Below are 20,908 nucleotides of genomic sequence, written 5' to 3'. Positions count from 1 at the left end.
GAATTCCAGACCACTCTGGACAACATAGCATGATACCCATCTTTACAAAACAGGAAAGGATAAGAAAGGCAATTAGGGCGTTATAGTTTAGGCATGTCTGAGAGTTCTATGAGAATGCAGAGCTGACAATGAGCATCTATCATGAACTAATTCCTGAAAGACAATCAGCAGTGAATTTTCACCAGTGAAGTTAGAACCAGTTTTTCTAATCACAAATATCCATTCATCCAAGCTGTTCAGTGTTTCCCATTCTGATTAACCAAATTTTGCCAAAACAGAGATGTTTAATAAAACGAAATAAAATCACACAATAATGGGATGCTTTAGATCAAAATGACATTAAATGTTTTTATTGAACAAAAGAAAATAAAACATGGAAGTTGAATTCACTGAGCAAAAGCAGCTCCCCAGGTGAAGCTGTTGTACATTGTGCTAAATAACCTCTTGAACAGAGTATACAGAATACATATAATATGTAAGTTACCTCAACAGCAAAGGAGAAGAAATAGAATACAATTCTTGAAGATAAAATTTGGTCGTGACAAATTTAGTTGCTCAAAATTTCTAGCCCTTTTCCACCTAAATTGAGTATAGTTCTCAAATATGCATTCAGTATTGTGCATACTGAATTCCCATTTTAATCGAAGCTGATTTCTAGATTTTTTAATTTGACATTTATTTAATGTGACATTATTTTTAAAAATTCATATTTGATATAATTATGTGTGTACCTATACACGTTTAAAAGTATGTAGGTATACACATTAAAAAATCCAAACCTTTTTTTTAACAAGTCAAGGGGGCATGCTTTTTAAAAGTAATATTGGTGAGTTTCAGTTATTTCTCCTGTGTGTCTAAGAAACTTCGTATGTTCTCAATGCACCCACACAGTCAGGTGGGTTGACAGATATGTCAAAAATACTTTATGAAAAGAGGGAGGTAGCTCATGCGAGTTGGCAACCTTTTGTGCATTGATTCCTGTTGGAGCAGGCTGCCTCCCTTCAACATCTTATAGTCAAAGATGAAAGGAAAACTTTTTTATTTTGAAGCCTAGTGAACATAGTTGTACATTTACTATAATCCACCTTCAACTTGGCTTATAATGTAAGATGACAAATACCTCACACCCAGTACACAGCAGTTAAAAAGCACTGAAGAAACATTTCATAGACAATACTTTTTTTTCATATGTTAAACATCAGCTTCTATGGGATATATTTCCAGGATGGTTTTGTTACCACTTTATAAACATTCTAGGCCAAACTAACAGCACAAATAACATCAATGTTGTCTTTTTTCAAATATCTGCATCAATTACTGGAGGCTAATTCTAACATATATACTACTTAAGGGGGAAAAGAAGATAATTCATGACACATTGCAAATATAGGACTACAGCATCTTAGTTGTAAGGATGATTTTAAGGTGCAGAAAGAGGGGACTCTCGAGAAGGTGATGGTGTGGTTTCTTCAGGTGGAAAAACTGTAAGTGTACAAGCTCGAATACCACCAAGGGATTCAGGAAGATCAAAAACCTTATGCCATTCATCTTTATCTGGATCATATTTCTGCACTATCTCGACCATACAACGGTTATTCCAAGAATATCCACCAACCACATAGATCTTATTTTCAAACACAGCAACCCCAACATCACTCTGCCCTCTTAGCATGGCAGCAATTGGGGTCCACTGGTCAAGGATAGGAGAATAGTATTCACAGCTTAGGACATCGTCATAATCACTGGTTCCTCTGAAGTGATTGCCACCAATGACGTAGAGCCTTTCTCCCACTGTGCACATGCAATGCAGGCCTCGAACTGTGGTCATTGGTGCCTTTTGGATCCATTTGTCAGTATCAGGATCAAAGCACATTAGTTCCTTCTGGAAGGTGTCATGGGTAATTCCTCCTAAAGAAGGCAAACAATAGACATGAAGTAAACAGATCCTAAGAAAATGATATTTTTATCTTCTTAAAGAATACAAAATGACTTCTACTATTTCAGTGACCTTCTCTTATGGAAACCCATGGTACTTAAGAGGCATTACTGAATGATAATATGTTTTAGACTACAAAATGACTTCTACTACTTCAGAGAACTTCTCTCATCAAAACCCATGGTACTTAACAAGTTTTACTGAGTGATAATATTTTTTGGTCACTGTTAGGAGATGGACAATAAGTTTCACTACAAAGGATTATTGTCTACTTACTCCTTTTAAGTGGGTATCTTCTGAGTACTGAGTACTGATTCAAAGTACTCTAAACTCCAGGTGTCCATTTCTTCCTTATTCTAGTTATCTCATTAAGATTGTGGCTGGCTATGCAGTGAGATATTGGTCAAAAAGAGTTCCTTTGAACTTTGAACTTGAACTTGTACAAGAAAATATAGAATCTTTTCATTTTGGGTGGGTGTGGTGAAATTAAATAATGTCATCTGCTATCAGAATGAATGTTTAAAAAAGTAAAGAATCAGAATGGGGAAGAAAGATGGAAGGAGTGACATTGATCAAGATACACTGTACTTATAAGCTGATTTGTTGAATTGAAACCTCATTGTACAACTATTTAAAGTTAATTTTTTAAAAACACAACAAAAAAGAATTGGGATGCTCTATGTGGAATTTTGTATGTGCAGCAGTTGCTTGGTGCTCTATTAAGTCTGTATCATCTACAAAACGTAATTTTTTGATGCTGGGGATTGAACACAGGGCCTTCTACAGGCAAAATATATTCGTCAGTAGAATATGTCAGTCTGTCCAATGAAAGTATCAGACACTATCTTCAGCAGATTTTGAAGAGATATGATTTTTAGCCATAACACTCAAAGATTTACTTTCAAGTAGCCAAATGGACATCACTAATATAGCTATGCTTTCAAAAATTTCTACAAATTAAAAGGGTAACCTTTGGTTAGAAAACAAACTTGGTTCCTATCCTACCCTTGATTGGGATGGCCATTTCTGCACTAAAAACTCGTTATGCTAAAATACCACTAAAATAGATCAGGTGTCATTTTTTTTCCCAGAGGATTTGGAAACTTCATTATATTGGTACTGGAGTTACATATATAAAACAAGTAGACTGTGAAAATCATTGACTACTACAGCATATGATTTCTTGGATGGCTCTTTCAGAATTAGACATCCTGTGGTTGCCAAGAATTTAATACCAGGAATCTGCCAATCACTCACTACAGACCTTTCTCTGATCCTTCATGATTACAGATTTCATAAGATGGTATAAAGGCAGTATTCAGAGGATCAGACCACAAACATCCCCTTTACACCTTTGTCCTCTAATAATGCAACTGTTGGCTTGGCAATGACAGGCTTTCAATGAGGTAAAAATGGTCACAGACAGACTTCCATAAGGACCAAATGATAAGAACTCGTTTAACAAAATTAAATGTCAAGATCACATTGCATTAAGATGTCTTGATTTAAACATTAAGACTGAGAGAATGAAAGTTGTTACTAGTCACTGGATAAATTGTAGCCATTTCAGAATTTCCTCAAAAAAGATCTCTAAATGTGTATCAAATAGCAGCAATTAGTAGAGAATTATCCATGGAAAGGGACCATAGTAGGGAACCATGATAAAGCTAAGGAAAAAGGAAACATACATATTATGGGTTACTGTGAGAATGAACATCATGAATTAATGGAAATACTAGAGCCCGTATGTTATATAATGACATATTTCTTCATATAATGACAATATTTTAAATAAGACAAGCACATTGTTGCTAAAATGAATAGTAAATGTGAATTACACTATTAGAATACAGGGTGGAAGGACTGAGGAACAAATTGGAGAATCTGAATGCTTTCTTTATTCTTCTAAGTTATACATTTATGGCAGGTTGATTTCCTGGTACTCATAGACTTAATGAATGCTCAAAGCATTTATATGCAAATGTCCACACCAAAAATACCATAGAAAGTCAACAAACATTTTTATTTGGATTATCCATTTTCAGGGTTATTATTATTATTGCTTCCCCTACATGGAAAGAATATCTTAGTTATGATACAAATACATTTATTATAATGAATATGCATTACTATATTGTGCTCCTGTGATAACTGCTTACCTGAAATATACATCACTCCTCCATATACAGTTCCAGCATGTCCATAGTGAGGTTCACTCATTTTGGCAACATAGGTCCATTCATTTGTCCTTGGATTATAACATTCTACTGTAGCTGTTGAGAAAAAAGAAATTGTTTTAATTTCAAATTTAGCAATTAATTATATCTATTTTTAGATAAAACAGTAATATCTAAGGTTTGCAAACATACATTTTGTATGTATGAGAAATGCATTGGGAGCTCATAATTATATTCATATACAAACCATGAAATAGACACTGACAATATCCTATGTGCATACTTTAAGGACAACAGATGATTGACAGTATATGAAACTAAGATCTTTAATTAATGGTCCTTCTACATTGTAATTTTAGTTTTGAGAGAAAGGTGAAGGATCCTTTTAATCTTTAACATAATGTATTTTGGAGAAGTGACCTCTGTTTACATAAATATCTTTCAATCAATCTGTTATAACCTCAATATCAGTACAAGGACAGTCCAAACAGATGGAAAATTCAATCCTTTATTTTTAAATTTATTTTAATCCCTCTTTAAAAGGAAAAAAAATGGTGCTACCATAAAGACTCTAGTCAAAAGCACCAAGTTGAGACTAATTTGCAAAATTCAGATGATTTACTGCAGACCCTGCCAAATGCCAATCTAGTTTCTTGCTTTCTCAAGCCTGCATTTTTGTTTTAGCAATAGAATGCCAACAGTGCTCAATGAAACAGTGCACCAAACTCAAAATGAAGTTCAATGTCCCATTTGCTCAACAATATGATATAATTTTAGGAAGTGATATGAAGCAAAAGTCTACTGTGTGATCTCCATGGGAAAACCGTTTAGCTACTTAAAGCCAAATGCAACCCTGAGCTATGAGTAAACCTTTTTTATTTTTTTTTGTGCTGGTACTGGGGCTTAAACTTACTCAGCTTTTTTGCTCATAGTTGATATTCTACTAGTCTGAGTCATACCACCAGTTCCAGCTTTTTACTGGTTCATTGGAGATTAGAGTCTTATGGACTTGTTTGCCTGGGTTGGCTTCAAACCAAGATCCTCAGATCTCAGCCTCCTGAGCAACCAGGACTAGAACCATGAACCCTTCTGTACCTGGCTTTATGAGTCAACCACTGAATGAGATACCCTACATAATAATTAAACCCAAAAAGGAGAATAAGACAAGGGCAGTTAGGGAGGAAGAGAGGAATAAATTTTACTTTTCTGCTCTATTAGCAAATTTCGTTTTTCACTAAATTCACTGATGCAAAGCACATTTTTCTCCTCCAGTTATAGCTATATTTTTAACACTTTCATCTCCCTACTGATTTCCTTTTCTACTAACTTTACAATTACATTTTCAAATTCATTTCAAAGGTGTTTACTATATTTAGGTTCTTTGGGCAGTACTGGAGACTGAACTCTGAGTTAATGCTTTCTAGACAAGTGCTCTACCTTTTGAGCCACGGCATTATTTTATTGTATGTTTTACTTTATTTTTAAGTAGTTGCACAAACAGTTACTATTAAACAAAGCAGTTTCTGTAATTATTTTGAGATTGCAGTTTTACATTTTTCCCTGAGGCCAGCCTATACTGTACTTCAGTCCTCCTATTTATGTCTCTGTTGTAACAGGAATTACATGTGTAAGTCAACATACTCATGAGGTGGTGTCCTGCTAACTTTTTTCCTGAAGTGACCTTGAACCACAGTTTTGCTTCCAATTTTGTGCCTCCTAAACAGCTAGTATCACAGATACATCTTGACAAACCCTACTGTTCTTTTGATCTAATCTTTTTCTGGTTTTATTACTTCAGGCCTACATTTTTACCAACTTTACTTCTTCTAAGCCTATCTATCAAGTAGCAAGATCTTATAAAATAATCTTTCACAAAATATGGAGTATTTCCACGATTAATAACAAGTGAAACTTCCATATACCCCAATATTGTTTTACACTAAGGCACTGATGCCTTTTTTAAATTTTATTTTAATTAACATATAATGATTCCATATATTTATAGAACATGATGTGACAGTTTGACACATGGATATTTTTCAGTATATTTAGCATGTATGCCAACGCAGATATTTATTATTTCTTTTTTTGTGAGAGGTCTATTTTGTGTGTCTGTTTTGGGGCTTTTACTTAGGGCCTGAGCACTGTTCCTGAGCTTTTTTTGCTTATGCAATCTACCACATGAGCCACAGCTCCATTTCTAGCAGTTTTTGGTGATTCATTGGAGATGAGTCTCATGAATGATCCTCAGATCTCATGGGTAACTAGGATTACAGCATAAGCCATTGGTGCCCAGTTAGGAGATGTCTTATTTAATGTTCATTTCTATTTGCTTTAAGCATGACTTTCACCTAACTGTCCAGCAAATCTACTGGGTGTGCATTATTCCCTCACTACATTTAAAAGCAGCCTTAGTATATTGATTGGTTTTTATAACTAGCAAATTATTGAAGGATTTTTATATGAGAAAGGAATACAGTCATATATCCTAACAGAAAAAGAGTTTAAAAAGATTTCCATCATCAAATTCTCATGAATTTGAAGCCAAAAGCATATTTCACTAGTTGTATGCTTTTCACAAGGCAAGACTTTGCCTTGAACATTGAAATTTCCTAGGTCTAACTCAAATTATTCTGATGTAATTTCCCTTGGTTTTCTTTTTTTGTGGTAAAGTTAGAAGTTGAATAAGTAATCATGCTTTATGGCATTAATATTCTCTTACATAAAGACAATGCTTTGTCTGTGTGAGTTAATTGCATTTTTTTCCTAATAGGGGTTATTAAAATCTGTCCATATTTTCTCATGCAAGAAGGTCTCAGTGCAATACCATAGTAACTACAGAATAGCTCATCATCCCTAAACTTGCCTTCCTCCAAATAATCTCCTTTAACTTTTCTACTCCTTCATTCTTCTCCTTCCAGCCAGGCACTGGTGGCTCAGACTTGTAAGCCCAGCTACTTAGGAGGCTGAGACCTGAGAATCCCAGTTCAAAGCCAATCCAAGGCAGGAAAGTCCATGAGACTCTTATCACCAATTAAGCACCTAAAACGAAGTAAAAGTGTGGCTCAAAGTGGTAGATCATGAGTTTTCAGCAAAAGCTCAGGGACAGTACCCAGACCCTGAGTTCAAGCCCCACACCACCAAAACAAATTCTATTTGCAGATACAATGTTATTATCAGAAGACTCAGTAATATATAATTTGAAAATAGAATGCATCTAATTAAAAAGAAGATGCACCTGCTCCTGTTTATATCACAGACAGAAGTTAGTCAGACATGGATTAGTGGCAATAACTCTGATGGGAGGAGGGGTAATAAGGAAAGATGGAAGACAAGAAACTGCAGCCCCATAGTGGTGGTTCCATCATAGTCAATGAAAGAAGAGAACAGGAAAAAAGACCTGGGAAAATCTAGGGCAGGAGTCAGCACACTTCAGCCCATAGCTATATCTAGTCCACTGTCTGTTTTTGTATATCTCCACAGATAGCAATACAAATGGACTTAAATTTTTAAAGGGTTAGAAAAGAGTCAAAGGACTAATTTGTAGCATATGAAAATCAGATGAACTTCAAATTTCAGTAGTAATAAAGAACACTTTTTGGGACACGGTCATTCATTTGTTTATTAATTGTCTACAGTAGCTTTTTTACTACAACAGAAGAGTTTATTAGTTGCTCTAAAGAATAAACAGTCCACAGGATAAAAAAAAAGACATACTTGCTGGTCCTTTACAGATGTGTTGTGACCCATAGTCTATAAAATTAATTTAATAATTAATAATAATCAATCTATTAAATTAATTAGAGTCACTTCTGTTTGAAAGCTAAATTGGGTTGTTTGTTCATATATACACACATATATCAGTGGTTCTCATTTTCTGTAAGATCCCACTGGGATCCAGAATCAGTCTCATGAGATAATTTTGGACTCACTAGGTCTTTGATATCTGGTCTAAAGGAAACTATTTGTACAAAGAAGGATAATGGATTTTATAATGGTAAGGTGCTGCTTGAAATCAAGAAAACCACCAATCCATTCAATGACAAAGACATCAAGACACATTTGATAAAACTTAGTAATTTTATTATACACTTATTTGACAAAAAATATTTTCCTATATTTAACTGGAGCAAAAGATATATGAAGAACCCTATTCTTCAATGTAGAAAACTTCAGTGGAAGGTTGAATGCTTATATGACATAGCTTTTGAAAGGTGCCAGAAGTAACTGAGTTTTTTTTTTCACTTAAGTAACAACTCCTCTAAGTTTCTCCTACCTTTTCATTGTAACCAGTATCAGGGAAGATGACAAATTCAAGGAATTTATATTTCAAAAATAAGCCAAGCACACAGAAACTCTGGTAACCTTTTTGTTTTGTTTTGTTTTGTTTTGTTTGATGGTCTATGGGCTTAGCTTTTCCTTAGGTCCCTAATATACTCTGTGAAAGCATTTCAAAAGACTGAATACACTAAAAATTTTTTCTTCTATATATGTAGGCAATATTTATTGTGCATATGAATAGAAAATTATGTACTGTTGCCAACAAATCTGTAAAATTGTTAAATGACTTCCTTATCCATCTAACCTTTCCAAGCAGTTTAATATGTCTATATAGGCATATGAACGTGCCAACGGTCAATTAAGATGCAAATGTTGACTTGTCATAACAGATATTTGCATGTGTGTAGAGAGGAATTCCTTTTAAAAAGCAACAACAAAAAAAGCCATGAAACAGAAGAAAAATTAAAGAGAGCCTCTGGCTTGAACATTCAGAAATATAATCAAGAGTGGCCTTAGAACTAAATTTTCCAATCTTCAAAAGTAATGGAGTCAGAAAGAATGGAAAAGGCAACTGACACAAACTGATTTCTATTTATACAGAAAATTATTAACAGACAAACTTCAGAAGAACCCACTGATACTGCTCATTGGGAGAAGAGGAAATTAGGGAAGGTTATATCAAGTGTGGGCATCTCAACAACATAGAACATTATAAAATGAAGTATAATTCTTACTTCTACTTGAGTATAATACAGGAGTTCAAAGGGAGTGGGGGAGGGGGCAGAAAAAACTGATACTTCAAGTTTCTGGGTTTTCACTCATTTTGGCCTGAAGGCTATCCTGCAATCAAGACTCTCAATTGAAGTGCACTTAATAAATCAATTGCATATTTTTAAGAGTCTGATATATTTTAACATAAGATTTTTATTACAGAATGTAGCAAAATATTTTTAAATGCTGAATTTAAGTGAAGTAATCATTTTCTACTAAACTTTAGTTACTTGTAGATGACAGGAGATACCAAATGAAATGAAATATCAAAAACTGGTCTGAAATTAGAGTTGTTTTGTTGCCACAAAGGGTCACTGTGTATATTTCAATCAAGCATGCATTTTTCAGTTTTCTTTTTCATTATGACCATCAGTTAGTTGTACAAGAGGGCTTGATTTTGACATGGCCACGTATACACATAATGATCTTGACAGATTCACCTCATCAGGCGTGCATTTTTTAATGCACGTCCTTTTTAATGCATGTCCTTTGTACAACTACTTAAAGGTAATAAAAATATTTTTCGTGTAGTTTTTCAGTTGGATGCTGATTGTTTATGCCTGTAATCTTAGCTACTCAGGAAACTGAGGCCTTGGGGATCATGGTTTGAGGTCAATCCTGGCAGTAAAGTTCTTAAGACTCCATCTCCAATAAACAAGCAAATTGATGGATTGGAGACATGCCTCAACTAGGAGAGTACAAGCTGTGAACAAGTAAGCCAATTGAGTAAGAAGCACTGAGTGAAAGTCCCAGTACAAGCACAAAGAAAAATGTAGTACATAAGCTTGGAGCCAGTGGCCCCCAGGTCTGTAACTGTAGCTACTCAGAACTATGAGACTAGAGGATTTCAGTTGGAAGTAACCTGGGCAGAAAAGTTTGACAGATTTATCTCCAAGATAATCTGCCAAGTGGCTGACATGGTAGAGTGCCAGCCAAGTAAGAACAAGATCCTGAGTTCAGAATTAGTACCACTAATGAAACAAGATAAAAATTACCTATATAATCGTAGGGAATTTTTTGTCATTATCTTACATCATCCAGGATAATGTAAGCCCAAATACAATCAAATGATTAATATGAGTTTAGGAATAATTCATTTAAAAACACAATTAAAATGAATTACAGAAGGTTTTGTTTGTGTCAAGGTCTTGCTAAGGTGCCTACATGAGATCACGATAAACTCCTTCTCAGACTCCCCAGGGCTAGAATATCTTGGAGTAACTCTCTTCTAAAAAAAGGCTTAGTCTCAAATCCATTCAATTATTTTTACTTCTAAGGATATTAGTGAAAATATTCTGAGAAATACACAGAGTTAATTCAAAGATCATGGCAATGGATTAGACACCTCTAGCACAATAAAACCTGGAATACTGGTCATTATGAAGATTCCCTTATAGGTGTGTTCCTCCATGCATTACAGAAGACTATTTTTGAGGATGGGGAGGAGTGGGGGAGGTCGGGAAGGAATGTGGGAGGTGAGGGAGGGAAGGGACAGTGGGACAACAAGGGAAGGGGTAACAATGATCTACAAGTAATGTACTCATTTCCTTACTCATTTAACTGTAACCTCTACGTACAGCATCTTTACAATAAAATAAATTTTTTTATTGTGGAAAATTTTTTAAAGAAGATTTTAGTCAGAAGGAGGGGAGTGGTTTCTGAAAGTCATACTCGATGAACATACCCAGCAGAGCAATCTACTTGTTTCCTAGCTTCTCATAGGAAAACACAAAGAACATGGGAATGGATAAGAAAAAGAAAGCCTCTAGCTCCTTTGCCTGATGATTATAACTCTCAAAAGGTAAGATCTCTACTTAAGAGTAGGAATTTTGTACTGAAAATTAAAAATCCATAGTGAGGATATCATTGACAAGCAAGCAATGACGGAAGAAGAGCCTATTCCCTTTGTAAAAGAAGCTTTAAAAATGACCACTGACTTCCATGGTTGATTATCTATAATTTGTGAATTCCTAAAGACTACCTTTATGTTTGTTTCTTTTTGAAGAAACCACAGAACCACTATTTGCACTTTTGAGATATTTCTGAAACCGTACATTTAAATAGTATAACAACAAGATAATAATTTGTGTGGGTTGACTGAGGAGATCTGAAATGAATATTTTACACTAAGGATACCAATGTGTCAACTACTATTAAAAATTGGATTAATTAAATACATTGGGAAATCTATGTAGACAATAATAACATCACCTAGTCCAATAATCTAGAAAATCTGGTTTTAGGAAAAAAATCATAACAATGATGGTTGGTAAAATGATCATATAACTAAGAAGAAAAGGCTGTATAAACAGGAAACTAGAACAGCTAAGAGTAACTCTCTTCTAAAAAAAAGGCATAGCCTCAAATCTATTCAATTATTTTTTACTTCTTAGGATATTTGAGAAAATATTCTGAGAAATACACAGAGTTAATCTAGAGATAATGGCAATGGATTAGACACCTCCAGCACAATAAAGCCTGGAATACTGGGCATTATGAAGACTCTTTTTATAGTAGAATAAAAGAAGAGTAAGAAAAGCCAACTAATAATGGTGATGACAGATCTAGATTACAATATAAAATGCTTTTTTGAAAAATTATGTTATCCAAATTTAAACTAAGAGAATAAAATTAAAATTTTAAGATTAACCTATAGCCCAGATATTTCCATATTAAATTATATTTATGACTGTTCTTAGACTAGGAAGACAAAAACAACCATCAAATGACTTACTACATCAGTTTACAATGATATAGTAATAAAAGAATGTAAATTTTTAAACTAATAGTCACAGATTTTTAGCACAGTAAATAAACACTGGATAATAGACTTAATCTATAAATAATATCATCTCATTATGTGGCTCCTAATAGGTATCAAACTATGGAAAGAAGAAACAACAAAAGTGAGTCCTCTGCAAGGGATTTTTTTAACCCATTAAGTTAAATACCATGTGGGAATTTAAAAGTGAAAAATGAGTCAAACATCTGCCAAGATTACCCTGGAATTAATTTAGATTAGTTGAATATACTTCCTAGATGAACTTTCAGGATGAAAACTATATATATATATTTCACAAATAAAATAGACTTCACCCAATCAGTACATTTACAAGATATAATTTGAACCCTTGTTAATGACATAGGCCCAGATAAGATATACATGTTGTCTGTGATATTTTCTAAAAGAAAATAGTTTAAAATGAACCTATGGTTATGGTTTTGTCTTTAAGTTCACAGAACTGGTTATTTTATGATTTCAAAGGGGTGTCTGGGAAAAGAAAGAAATTGGTGTCTATGTATAATATGAATATGCATACTTACGCAGTTCACCAGCTGCATTTCGACCACCAACTGCATACAGATATCCTTTGAGGGCACTTAGGTGGAAGAAGGTGCGCTTTTCATTTAGAGATGCAACTTGCATCCATCTGTTATATCGAGGATCAAATCTGAATACGGTATCAACTGCCGTTTTTCCTTTTGTATCATAATTGCTCTGTCCACCAACGACATAGAGGAAGTTTCCAATGACAGCAATGCCATGCTGGTATCTTGGGGCATCCATGGGGGCTAGAGATTTCCACTCATGGGCTTTTTCATCATACATGCGCAATTCCTTACTGACAACCAGCTGCTGTCTCAGCACTCCTCCTAATGTAACCAAATGAGTGGTGTCAGACCGAATGGCAGTCCTGTCTGACTGCATCACGGGCTGCATATATGGCATCATTTGGTAATTGCTGGCTTCCAAAAGCAAATTCACACAGGTGTTGTCAGTTCTCATGAAATCCACTGTTTGCACATAATTAATGAGCTCTTGTGGTGTCATCAGTGGAAATCGTATGTTCTTCATTAATTTGGCAGCAAAGTCCATCCGGGGCTCTTCCAGGCGAAGCCAGCGGCAGGTAGCCTTAAAGAGCTCGAGTTCAGTGCAATGCTTAAGGCTATTACTGGAAAGCACAAAGGCAAGACGCTCAAAAGGGAGTTTCAAGAACTCTCCAGTGCTCAGCAATGCAGGAAAATTCTTTAAGACAAAGCTGTTAACATATTTATCCACTTCTGTCAGATTGTAGGTGTTGGCAATCCTTCCAACTTCAACGCAATTGTCTAGAGTGACCTGTTAAGCCAATAACAAATTCAAACATGACTACATCCTTGATACATTTTGGTCAAACAAAAATGTGTTCTATGGTAGAGTGAATTCTACTTCTTAATATCCATATATATATATACAAATAAAGATTCTTATCTAAATACCCCACTGATCTGCAGAGAGGAAGAAACCAATTCACTGGGAAAGTGACTAAGAAAAATGACCTGTCAGTCAGAAGTTAAGCTAAGAAACAATGTCCCACCTTCACTATGGCCAAAATAATTAGGGCAACATAGCTAGTAGCCAATCAGAACAACCTCAATAACCTCTGTGCCGCTTTGTACTTGCTCAATAACAGCCCTGGAAATAATGAAATCAAGAATGGTTTGGTAGGAGAGAAAAAATGACTCACTATTAACTGTAATTATCTATGTAGCCATCTCTATTGCAATAAATCTCCCCAAAAGTAAAAAAAAAATCTTAAAAAGCATGCCTGTTTACAAATCTAATATACATTAAGAAATGCAAAACACATGTAATATGCAGGAAATCCACACATCAAGATAAAATGTGTGTTTTTTTTTTTTAAAAAAAAGGATCACTCACAATGAACAGTGGGAATTAACTCTCAAGATAGGACCAAATGATAGGAGAGAGATCAAAAAAAAAGAAAAAATGGAAAAACAAAAATTTAAATTTTAAAAACAAAACACTTTAAAATTACATAAGTTATAAAGAAATGTTATTGAGAGAAGAAAAGGATAGGATGAGAGGAGGGACAAGATAAAAAAGAAAAAATAAAAAATAAAGATAAAAGTTCTTAAAACTGGAATACTTGAAAGTTATATAGATATAAAGAAACAATACTACTATTAAAGAAGTTAAGCCTAAGAGGTTGTGAATTGAGTAATAAGTTTCTGGATTAAGTATGTACACAATGAGGGATAGGGCTAATAATGAAGAAAGAAAGAAAGAAATAGAAGAGAAAGAATAGAATTGTATTAAAAAGGAATCTTTCTAAAATTTGAAACTCAAATACTTTGGTTATATGAGGTATTTAGTTTCAAATATAATTAAAAAATTATTTCCTCCAAAACATTTGAATTCAACATACGATTGTTGCAATATGGAGGGGGATTGGGAGATATTAAAAAAAGATCATTATTTTTAAAAATTATAACAGTACATAGGAGTAGTTTTTTAAACGACCTTCATTTTAAAATATTTATAGCATCATGAATTTTTCAGTTCCTCTAGGTAGAAAAGGCAACCAGGGCTAATGTTTTTCCTATTTTCTGAGAAAGAAAGAGAAAATACAGAGGGAAAGACTACATATGGGTTTAGCTACAGAAATATAATGCATGAAAGAAAATTAAAGGAAAAGTCAAATTTTATGTGTTCCTGGAAAGAACAGTCTACCAATTATTATTTTTCAAAAGATGATAATGAATTCTGACAGGGAAGACTCCCACTATGAAAGTACATGGTTACATCCTCAACTATGAAAGTACATGGATACATCCTCAACACAACGGATGAAGGATAAACAATGTAGAATGATGCTAAAAAATATTAAAAGGAGGTGTTTCCTAAATATTCATAATCAAAAAAGCCCTAAAATTGTGAGACAGGAATAAACTACAAAGTAACTAAAGCACTATCTTCAGGAGCTCATTATCTGCTAATTAATGCATCAAATGCTTATTAAAAAGCAAATACTGACAGGTACCAGTGGCTCAAAACTGTAATTCTAGTTATGAAAGAGGATGAAATCTGATAGATAGTGGTTCAAAAGCCAGCCTAGAAAAAAAAGTCCAGGAGAACTCATCTCCAAAACAACTAGCAAAAGAATATACTGAAAGTACTAGAATGCCAGCATTGAGCAAGAAAGCTGAGCAAATCCAAGTTTCTAAATTCAAAACCCAATATAGGATACATTTTTTAAAAAAAGAAAAAAAATTCAGTGAGTGATTTGTTTCTAAGAAACCAAGATATATCTTTACAGATTTGTATGTAAGTTTATATCTTAAGATCTACCTCCATATTAAAGACAAAACAATAAACAAAAAATCCACCAAACCTATTTTAACAACAACAATTAAAAAACCAAACCTATTTTAACAGACTTTTAGAAACTCAGGTTACCTTTCCATGGAATTCCCTTAAAGATACTTTTATGAAATCACTAACATGAATAAATTCCAATTAAGCTATGTAATATTATCAAGCAGGTTAATATATATATATATATATATATATATCCTTAATCATATACTATTTGTATTCCATATTTTATTATACTGAAGGATCTGGTTAAATGATTCTGTTTTTCAAATGCACTTGTCTTTTAATCTCAGCTTGCTTCCAGACTCACATGACACCACTCTAATAGCAATAACTGAGTGTAGACAATATATTTTGTGAGTCCTACCCTAAGCTCTACATCAGTCCCCCATAGGAAAAAAAATCTGAAAACATCTTACCCCAGAAATGAGAAATACTTTACAGAAGTCAAGAACTGGCAGAATTTGTAGAAAGCTGGCAGCTTCCAGTGTGTCTTGAAGGTTATCCATGTTAAGAGAAAGCTTTGCGGTATAAATAAAATCAATAATTTTCCTTAAACCAACTTTGCTCACTCCATGAAGCTTAATACACATTAAATCTTGTTCTTTCATTCCACCTTAAATGAAAAGACATTCAGTTAAATGAAAGTGAATAATTAAGGTCAAACTCACTTCTGCTGCTAATGAGATGCATTAAAATCAAGGAAAAAGTCTTATTCAGTGTGAGCATTCATACCAGAATCATATTTCTGCATATTTTACAGTTAAAAGAGAGTATTTAAAGAAATTTATTTCTATACTAATGGAGGTCATATACAATGCAAATACTTCCAAAATACCCTCCTGTCATTTTCCTTCTTTTGATGTATTAAAGATCTTATTACTAAGACTCACAGTCTCCAATGTGCCATTCAGATACCAAAAAAAAAGATATGAAATAAAGATAGATAGCATGAAAAGGCACATTAATTTTCCATAATGGGGCAATGCTACACAGTCACATATGCTGATGAATATTACTTTTGAAAGTATTAGAATGGCAGAGACCAAAATATCTGCATTTCATGTTACAAAGAAAATATTTAAACACATATGTCTCATATAGTTTTAATATGATCACAATTTTTTTTAAAAAAATAAGCTACCTGTGAACATAGCTTTGAAGTAATCACTGGCAGATGCCATCATAACTCTATGCACAGGGAAGGCATCATCTGTATCACCTGGCAGCAGAGTGACATCACAAAGCAATCCTTCAAGCCGAAGCTGGTCAAAGCCCTGTAACAAGAACAGAAGTTAAGCCACTAATCAAGGTAAAATGGAGTCACAAACCCCTATGTGATAAAATTCTCTTTAAATATCATTATATGCCGTATTTGGAAAACAGAGCCAGAAAAATGATTACTCAGTAGAATACAGTAGCACAGTAGCTTTCTTGCTACTCAACAATGTATATTGTATTTCATTATGTGAAAAAAGATGAAATTAAGGCCAATTTAGATTAAAAATAAATAGGTAAAATACATAAATAATTAACTCACTTATATGGCCAAGTGCTTTCAATTTATTTTGGGGAAATTTTTACCAGGTACATTTCTATTTAGCAAAGGCAAAATAACTGCACAATAGGAGTTCATTCTACTAATTGGGTTGTACCATCTCTCTAAGAATTAAGGATTGTGTTTTAAATATTCTGATACTTACCATATTGCTGCTGCATGACCAGTTATCTTTCTAGTTTCAAGTTTTAAATTTGTATCTTTGTTGAATGGAGCCCAGGAAGCTCCAACTGGTGACTTAATTTGTCCCTACATGCTTAAAAAGTTTAATGGAGAGTTAGCAGGCTAGCTCTAACCGGTCAAAGAACAGACAAGGGTCTGGTGAGAAGGATGCCTATTGATTAGCTCTGAGCATATATCCTTGATAGCCCCAAATAATGACAAATAAGCAGTTACTCCTTTGGAGTATAAAACATTTCTGATTGTAAGATTCCACAAATGTATACATATTTTGCAATATCATGCTTTAGATGACAAATACAATTAAAATAATAAAAATAATAGCTTTTACATGACAGATACCAATCCACACAAAATCTAAGATCTATATATACAAACATACATACATACATACACACATATATATATATCACAGGGATACAATTTTAAAAAACTGAATGTGTTCACCATTTAGCCTGTACATTTATTTTTTATTTTTCCAATTCTAGCATAGAGGTCCCAGCCCCTATGTGTAGGGTATTTGTGGAATTTCTAACAGAATATTTTGAGGCCTGCATAAACTTTGGTTTAGGGGTAAAAATTATCAAGGGAGATGCAAATTTCAGCTGAAAAACAGTTGGAATTGGGACTGATCAACTTGAGATTTAAAAACCGCAATTCCTTTTGTTCTTCTACCATCTCTCCCACCCTCTGAGAGGTCCTAAGGTTTAGATAGTGAAATGATCCAATGCCAGTGTCATTTTGTACTTAAGTTCCAAAATAGGAACATTTTATACTTTTTTCTGTATTGTAATAGGTAGTTTTGTGTGAATCTTTTCTCCTCTAGCCTTGTTGCCCCATCCTTTTCAGCATTGTGCTTTCTCCTTGAGCTTATTTGAAAATTCTACTCTGTTTTATACCAAGCTTGTTTAGTACATTTTTCTATGTTTTACCACAAGTTACAATTTGAAAAGAAAACTATTTTTAACTAAAATAATAATAATAATAAGCCAAAGATTATAATTGGCTGATAAAGTATACTCAACTGGTGACAATATACAATTTAATTAAAGGGAAAAAAGAATTTGGCAAGACTGTAGTTTCAAAGACAGAAATTTCTGCTATTAGAAAATCAGTGAAATACAAATACAAATTGCTTTATAAGCATATAATAACTGAACACAATAAGAACCAATATACAGGATTACTTTATACCCTATTTTAAGGGCCACAAAGGAAACTATGTTAAAATAACACTTCATAGATCTAGATGTAAGAAGTATAATACACTAATATGTAAGAATAATATGTAAGAACACATAATACTTAATACATAATACACTAATATGTAAGAAGCATAATACTCTAAAATGTACTAAATATGCACATAATATGCACTAAATGCACATAATACACTAAAATTTTAAATGTTGATTATACACATGTATAAACCTGTCTAAACATAAATTTTAAAAAACTTTTTAAAATAAATGCTTAAATCTATAAAGCTAAAACCTTCAAGAGATGATCTGCTCCAGCTATTTTCTCTCTAGATAGAACAATATCCATACATTATAAATATACTTCACAACAGGATTATGTAGCATGTTGGTTTTTGTTCAGCATGAATGACATGTTTTTGTTCATAAGTATAAAATCCTTTAAAAATATCCCTTTTCCTTTGTAAACACAAACACTACATACTTCATCCTCACTAATTCATATTTTTTCCTTCTTACAAAAGTAGAAGTGAAAGAACAATAATAGCTCATTTTGTAAAATAAATGCCAACTTGGGGAAAACATTTTCATGCTTAAGGAAGAAGTGGTTGTTCTAAGATTCACATATGGGATCTCATGCGCAGTAAGTGTATCAGAATCCCATTTCAACTGTAGGTGAGTGTCAGAAAGTGCTAAATGAGTACTCTGGGGTCAGGGTTAAGCACTTGAGAAGGAAACCCTCATCTGAACAGTTGAGAAACCAGCCAGTGTTTTTGGCACATCCATCATATTTAAATGTTCAATTAAGACATGAACATGACAAACCAACTGTTGCCCCAAAGGCACAAGTTAGTAGTTTAAAACCATGAAACCACATTGCGTATAACTTTGACTTTGTTGCAAGTTAACTAGGACTCAAACACATACTTCTGGAGTTTCTTCCAATAATAAAAATGAAAAAGGATTGGTTTTTCTTCCTGCCTCAAACATCAAGTTCAATATATGCTATATATTAAAATGAAATATTTTAAATTTGGAATTTACAACCCTGACATGTTAGTGCCTACCTATAATCCTAGCACTAGGGAGGCTGAGGTAAGAGAACTGTGAGTTGGAGACCAGCCTGGGCTATATAGAGAAACCTTGTCTCAGAAAATAATATAGGAGGATATAAACTGAAAACTAAAGTTAATCTCAAGTGAGATACTATATCTACCATTGTACATCTTAAACTCCACTTGAACAACCTAGACAGCCTCCTGTCTGAGAGTACAAAGATTTAATTCTTCTTGTTGTAAGATGTATAGTATTCCACAGTGGGGATATACTATAATATCTAGGTTGTCGTTCAACTTTTGAATTATGAAGAAGGCTCCAATAAATCTCTTTGTATATATACATACTTAGATAAGTATGTTTGGGTGAAATACTCTCAGGAGTGTTGTTGATTAGAAAAGTAATTATTTTTAGTGTTTTGATAGCTACTGGCAAGTGGAAGGATTTTTCTTAGGGAATTATCATATGTTAGGTACTGGCAAATAACAGAAAGAAATATTTCTAGATATCAGTAAGACAAGGTACACTATGCCATCTTCCTTCATTTTTATTCATCAAATACATTTTAATCTCTAAAAGCAATGCAGATAGTAATCTTCAAAAAAATTGGGGCTAGACCTGTAATCCAAGGTCTTTGGGTGGCAGAGTTCAGGAGACTGTGCTTCAGGGCCATCCCAAGAATAAAAGTTAATGGGATTCCATTTCTGTCAATGGCGGGGCATGTGGGTGTACCTGTCACCCAAGCTACAAAGGATGTGTCCATGCTATCCCTAGCAACATGGAGGAGCACAGATAGGCGAATCATGTCCCAAACTAAGTGAGACCCTACCTCAAAAATGCCCAAATCCAAGAGTCCTGGAGTCATGATTCAAGTGGCAGAGGCCTACCTAACAAGCACAAAGCTCCAATCTCACTAAACACACACATACACACACACACACACACACACACACACACACACACACACACACACACACACACACACACACACACAATTACAGCTTATTCAAAAGCAATGATTGCCTCCAAGCTGTTATTTCCTTAAACCACAAACAAAACAGAAAACAGGGGCATTTACTTTACCTCATGGCATTAAAATATTCCTATAAAACTATTTTATATTTGGAACTGAGTAACTCAATGGGCTTCATCCCTTCATTCACTTTTCCCTTTGAAAAAAGGCATGGCTAATCCTTCCTCTATCATCAACTGTTTCATTTTTCATTTTATCTATATTCTAGTAAAATAATTTATACAGCTGGGCACCCAGTCTTCTAAATCTGGACGTCTCAGCTCACCCAAGATCAAGAGTCTTTACTCAAAAATTTGATCATTTGGTGTCTTTATACTATTATAAAAATGGCCTACCTTTTCTTTCTACAATCTGGTGTCCTAAAAGAAAAGAAACTGAGTTGCCTAAATCATTTTAATTCTGATTATATCCTGTTTTAAGTTTAATTTATCTACTTTTGACAAAGTATGTGCATTTGTGAAAGTGTGAACTTATTTTCACTGCATGCAAAGTATTTTCACTTGCATGCTTTCTATACATTTCACCTCCTATATCTTCATACATACACACGAATAATC

The 20,908-nt window shown here is 33.8% G+C and overlaps 1 protein-coding gene across 6 annotated transcripts in view; it reads right to left on the bottom strand.

The window, feature by feature from the left end:
* Positions 1-334: 334 nt before the first annotated feature.
* The window catches only part of Klhl13 (kelch like family member 13), a 164,661-nt gene continuing 144,087 nt past the window's right edge, over positions 335-20,908 (bottom strand). For all 6 annotated transcript variants that reach the window (XM_070039852.1, XM_070039857.1, XM_070039853.1 and 3 more), the window contains 5 exons: positions 16,470-16,602; positions 15,745-15,941; positions 12,490-13,285; positions 4,096-4,209; positions 335-1,908 (listed from right to left, as the gene is read on the bottom strand). In XM_070039852.1, the coding sequence (XP_069895953.1) occupies positions 1,421-1,908; positions 4,096-4,209; positions 12,490-13,285; positions 15,745-15,941; positions 16,470-16,602 (1,728 nt within the window). In that variant the 3' untranslated portion in view covers positions 335-1,420. The remainder of the gene's footprint in view (positions 1,909-4,095; positions 4,210-12,489; positions 13,286-15,744; positions 15,942-16,469; positions 16,603-20,908) is intronic.

This window comes from Dipodomys merriami, unplaced genomic scaffold (genome assembly GCF_024711535.1).
Source record: "Dipodomys merriami isolate MVZ:Mamm:240054 unplaced genomic scaffold, mDipMer1.0.p SCAF_3, whole genome shotgun sequence".
Lineage (NCBI taxonomy): Eukaryota > Metazoa > Chordata > Mammalia > Rodentia > Heteromyidae > Dipodomys > Dipodomys merriami.
This window is presented reverse-complemented; position numbering and strand designations above follow the sequence as displayed.